At 51.7% G+C, this 5,735-nt stretch overlaps 1 protein-coding gene across 15 annotated transcripts in view; it reads left to right on the top strand.

Moving 5' to 3' along the window:
* LOC103156135 (disks large homolog 1-like) overlaps positions 1 to 5,735 on the top strand; it is a 66,469-nt gene that overhangs the window by 45,528 nt on the left and 15,206 nt on the right. For 9 of the 15 annotated variants that reach the window (XM_007578071.2, XM_016664082.1, XM_007578072.2 and 6 more), the window contains 2 exons: positions 4,670 to 4,765; positions 5,161 to 5,214. In XM_007578071.2, the coding sequence (XP_007578133.1) occupies positions 4,670 to 4,765; positions 5,161 to 5,214 (150 nt within the window). Of the gene's footprint in view, positions 1 to 493; positions 1,191 to 4,669; positions 4,766 to 5,160; positions 5,215 to 5,735 lie in introns of those variants that run through there. The other 6 variants (XM_016664085.1, XM_007578074.2, XM_007578075.2 and 3 more) reach the window with 4 other exon arrangements.

Below are 5,735 nucleotides of genomic sequence, written 5' to 3' on the forward strand. Positions count from 1 at the left end.
AAACCCAGCGCATACAACGTTCATGTTTTGTTTTTGTTGTTTTGTTTTTTTTTCATCCAGACGGCTTCCCGCGCACCCCCTGCAATGGCACGCCGCCCCCACTTGGGGGCGTGCCCCACAGTTTGGGAACCTCTGCTCTAATCAAAACTGTGATGATGGTATATTCTCCATACCTGGTTCTGACCCAGCCTGGTTCTGACCCAGAGCGGTAAACCAGCTGCAGCGGACATCTTCATCGCGTTCAGTGACTCGGTGGTTCAAGCTACTGCTAACATGTTTTTTGTAACTTGACATTTTCTTTTATTTATTTATTGTATTTGTTGCTGCTTCTGGCCAAGACTTACTTAAAGTAGGTTTTGATATCAACGGCGTTTATTCTGGTTAAATAAAAATACTGCAGCCTGGCTAACTCAGCTTTTCTGCGCTGATCACTGGCTCGTTTCTGTTGCTAACCCGTTTGATGCTACCGGGTTACACAGCTGATCCTCCAACCATCCCGCGGGTTTTCAGTCTTAACTTGTTGAGACCAGCAGCTCCCCTGTGAACAGCATGAAGCTGAAACAGCTGGTGTAAATTCAGAGCCGGTCCGGTTCCGTCGTGACATCTGATGACCCAGCGATTCTCCGGACCCAGATTTCCCCGTCGAGCCGTTTTCATTTTTTCATTCTTGGGAAAAGGAGCGAAGTGGGACAAAGGTCAGCTGATTGGGCCTCCCTCTGAGCTGAGGAGGAGGAGGAGGAGGAGGAGGAAGAGGAGCGTGATGTTGTCAGACTGCAGAGGGATCAGAGGCGCCGCGCTCGCTGCACGTCCTCCGTCAGCCCTGCAGTCTGTTGTTGCGCCTCAGACAGACGGAGCTGCCGCTGCAGAGCCATGACCGCCGCCGGGGGGAGGACGCCTCTGCCGCTCCGCCGCGCCTCCTGAAGCCGCCGCTTTAGCGTCCGCTCGCCTCCTCAGCCTCCCTGTTTGTGTCGGCGAGGAGGAAGGAGGGGGGCGCCGGGTGGAGCGAAGGCCCCCTCCCATCGTCTGCTCTCCAGCCAGCAGCAGCAGCTGCCGCCCCGCAGCCCGCAGCAGCAGGAGGCGCCGCGCCGCGCCGCCGCAGCATGCTGAACTCGGTGTGGTACGCCAAGAAGGTGGGCCGCCGCATCATGGGCACCCTGAGGAGGACGAAGAGGCTGCACCGCCGCCTGCTGGTAGGTTCCCCCCCCCTGCTGCGTCACGCTCCGGTCAGGAACTGGAACCCGCTCCGGTCCGGGTCTGAGTCCGGATCCGATCCGGTTCTGTCCGCTGCAGAACGTTCCGGATCGTTGGCTGCTCTCGGATCATGGGAGCGCCTTATCGGGTTCTGGTCGGTCCAGAGCTGATCCGGGTTCTGATGGGATCCGGCCTCTCGCACGTGTCTTTCTGCCGTTGCCTAGCAACCTGTGGTGTCCCGGATACTGCGGCGCCTCAAAGACGTCAACATCAGAACACGCAGCCCGACAGAACCCGGCTGGGTCAGAACCGGGTCAGAGCAGAGAGGTTCTGCTGCTGCCTGGTCGATGCTCTCAGAACCATCAGCCGGTTCTGAAGTCTGATCCATCATCTGCGGGTCCAGTTCTGAGAAATCAGAACTTACGGTTTGGAGTTTGGGTCAGACGCTGTGTCAGAACCAGGTCGTGTTCTGTTCTCTGGTTCTGGTTCTTACTGGATCTGCAGAACCATGGTTTTGACTCAGGTTCTGATGCCCGGTTCACCTTCGGACAGTTCTGGAGCCGGTTCTTCTGGGTTAGAACCGGACCGTTTTTCTCAAGATGCATCAGAATCTGGAGCTTCTAGAACCGGCCGCTGTGGTACCACCCACAGCCGGACCTGTTCCACCAGATTCTGGAACCAGAACCAGAGCTGGGTTCTGGTTCTGGGCTCAGTGAGGCGGGCCGACCAGCAGGCGGCGCTGCAGCCTCACCAGACAGGCGTTCAGGAACCGCAAAGGTTCAGTTTGACCCGGTTTATGTGGACTTTCAGAACCACGGTGGATGAAGCGTTCAGGAACCGGGTTCAGTTTGACCCAATGACCTGGTTCTGATGCCAGGACAGATTTCCTCCAGTCCAGAAAGTTCTGATGGTACCAGACAGCAGTTTGTTGTTTTTTTTTTTTTGTTTTTTTTTGTTTTTTGTCTTGGAAAGGTTCTGAACCTGGAACTCGACCCGTGTAGATCAGAACCAGAACCGGGCCCAGCTCTCAGCGGCTGCAGCTTCCTGTCTGCGTCATCCTGCTGTTGACCCCGGGGGGTCGCATCGATTATTCATGCTCCCCTCCCCCACCCGCTGCTGATTAACCGGCTGCAGAGAGACGAGGTTGGCTCAGAGGGAGGGCAGGACGGGTTCTGGACGGCCCGGACCAGACGCTCCGGCCCGGTTCTGAAGGAACCTGCTGCGGAGGATGACGGCGCATCACCTGCGGCAGCCGCTGCCCTGCAGGCCGGAGCGGCGCCCGCTGGACCTGGCTCTCCAGGAGTCCCTCGCTCACCTGCACCCGCTGCAGCGCCAGCAGGCTATCGAGCTGCACAGGCAGAACCAGAACCGCCTGCCGGTCCAGAACCGCCTGCCGGTCCAAGCGTCGCTGTCCACCTTCACCTCCTGCACCGTCCCGGCTTCCTGCCGCGCCCGCAGCCGCTTCCTGAACCTGCGCGACAGCGTGAAGAAGAACCCGGCCAAGAGCACGGCCAAGATGGCCGACAGCCGCAGGGAGGTCCGCTGGACGCCCTTCGCCTTCAGCAAGGTACCGCAGCCGGGCCTCAGTCCCAGTAGGTCTGGACCAGACTGACCCAGTTCTGTTGGATTAGCGCTGCGGTCGGGTCGGACGGTTCAGAGCAGTGAGATGTTTTCCTCTCTACAGTCACCGGTTGCTTTCCCAACTTTAGTTATTCTCACATTGATGGTTTTTCTGCTCCAACTGTTTCATTCAGTGGTTGTAGTGTTTTTATTTATTATTACTTTTTTTAGTGTTTTTACTCAAACTTTCCCCGTCGTGCCTGCAGCGCAGAGATCCTCTCTGTTTCAGGAGGGCTCACTCTGCTGGCCGTGGCGCTGCGGTGGGAGCGCTGTCGCTCCGTGGCGTTCCAGAAGTAGGGCTGCGGATCAATGCCGTCGATGTTCCTGGCTAAATTTAGCGGCGGCTGGTTTTCCATCAGCTGCTGCGTCAGGTTTTACTGTTGCGTAACGATGGAGGCGGCGTGCGGCTCGCTGTGTCCCGACGTCTGGAAGATCAGCAGGAAGTTTAACGTCCTGGAGGGAAAATTAGGATTTAGTTTTTCAGTTTCCTAAATCGGTGTCTGTCCGTTTAGAGCTGGAAGGAAGGAGGACCTTCTCCTCCTCCTGTGGGTTTCCATGGCAACAACAGAAAAATATAAAACATAAAAAGTCCCACAACTCATGAATCTCTATTTTTGTCATTTTTTAAAACAATATTGTTTCTTTTTCTTAGTATTTTATCCATTTATTTTAGCTTAAATTATTGTGTAATTTAACAAACAAAATGCAGAATTTCAGTGATGATTCAGTGATTTCTGGCTGTGCAGTCGGGTCTGTAGAGTTTTGGCCGCTGCAGCTTCCCGTACCTGTTACCTGGTTGGGAGGCGGAGCTTGATGCGTTTAATGAAATAATTGAATCAGATGAGCGGTGAGTTTATGGTTTCCCTTCATTTTCCATAAAGCTGAAAACAGAAACATGTTAAGGACGGAAATAAAACTGAACAAACATTCATTAAAGAAACTTTTACTGTTTACAAGGATTTTATGTCAGTATTTTAAAGTTGGGTTTAAGATGGTTTTAAAAATATAGATCTTTTATAAAATGTGAAAACATGAGACTCTTTGTTTTGCACATAATCTGAGTTTATGAAGGAACGATTTTTTTAGGCTCTAGTGGCCTTTATTTGAAAGTAGTTTGACAGGAAAGAGGGGAAGACATGCAGCAAATGTCACCAGGCCGGGAATCGAACCTGCGACCATCGGCATGAGGACTAAGGCTCAGTACGTGGGTTGTGCTTTGCTCCTGCACCACCACAGCTTTTAAACTAATTTATGTTCTGAATCTTCGTGTTGAACCTGATTAACAGTAAATTTGGACCATTGGCTTCTGATTCACATCATTTAATGTTTAGTTTAATAAGATTAAAACAGAAAAAGTGGAATTAGGTGAATGAAGCTTATTTCACAGTGGCCTGAGGACGATCCATATTTATATTAATGTTCAGCTCATATTCATGATGTCGTTCAGTTTCACTGGTTCTGACCCGACTGATCAGGTCCTAGAACCAAACCGGCTCAGATTCTGGTTCTGGTCCAGTTCTTACAGTTTCTGGTCTTCTTTTGACCTTTGACCTTGTGAGCGTCTAGATTTGGTTTTCTGTGGTAACTAAAGGACATCCACCCCCTGCTGTGGCAGTTCCTGCAGGACTGGGGTTTTACCCCCCTCCCACCCACACACACACACACACACACACACACACACACACAGGAAGCCAGCAGCATGGCGGTGATCCTCAGAGCAGCAGACACATCTGAAATCCCTCCTCTGATTGGTCGATTTCTCTGACACTTCCAGCCGTTTTCAGTCCAGTTCTGCTCCATCCTCCTGCTGTTCATCTGTGTTTGTCTGACCTTTGACCCTCACCATGCTATTGTTCAGCAGGCCGAGGCCGCCCCGCCCTGCTCTCCTATAATCCCTGTGATCCCCATCGCTCCAATCCCAGCCGAGACCTCCGCCATCCCCGCAGCATCACAGGTTTCATTTTTTATTTCCTTCACTTTTCTTTCTCTCTCTGCTCCATCACTCTATCCATCCATCCATCCATCCATGCCTCCATCCATCCCTCCATCCATCCATCCATCCATCCATCATCTGTACAGTGATCCCTTGGTTTGTTTGGCTCCCCGTTTTGTTGAGTTCAGCTCCGTTTCTGCCGTCCAGCTGATGGACGGAGCAGATTAGAGTCGGCTGCCGCTGCAGCAACTCGTCTGGTTTCGGCCAATCAGGAGAGGTTTGAAGCAGGAGCCATCGGTTCGCCTCGCAGCGTCTGGTTAATTCCAGCCTTCATGCGTCTGCAGCGCTGCGTCTGCCTGGCGTTGGGGGTGGAGCTCAGGGTTTCTGCTGGATGCTGATGTCTGTTCTCTCCTCAGGCCAATCCTCCGCCCATGGTGGTCAACACCGACAGCCTGGACACGCCCCCATACGTGAGTCTCCATCAGCTCCAACCAACCGGAACGCAGCCTTCGTTAATATTAGCCTGCTAATGCTAATGTTTGCTCACTGATGCCAACTGATTTTCATATTTATTGCAGACTTCCAAATGCAGCAGTGAGCCAAATCACTTCAATGCTAAAAGTTTTTCTGATTGTTTGAAACTAAAATTGAGACGCAGATTTGAATAATTGACCCGTTTTGTCCTTTGGCCCAGTTTGTGTCCAACTAAAATTTATCACCAGTGAATTTAGTGAACAGAACTTGTGTTCTGTGTTGGTTTATCAAGATGCATGCCAGCACCAGTGTTAGCATGCTAACTCTGTTTATTACTTATTTTGAAAATAGAAAATAGTTTTTCTGATTTTCTTAACGTGTTTGACAGTTTACTCTGGCTTACAGTGTATGCTACTGCTACATTTAGCATGCTAATGCTTAGAGATGTGCCGATCTGGTTTTTTCCTGACGATTCCGATCACCCATGAGGGCCGATCACCGATACCGATCACATAAT

The sequence above is a fragment of the Poecilia formosa genome, unplaced genomic scaffold, assembly GCF_000485575.1.
Source record: "Poecilia formosa unplaced genomic scaffold, Poecilia_formosa-5.1.2 Scaffold466, whole genome shotgun sequence".
In the NCBI taxonomy this organism is placed as follows: domain Eukaryota; kingdom Metazoa; phylum Chordata; class Actinopteri; order Cyprinodontiformes; family Poeciliidae; genus Poecilia; species Poecilia formosa.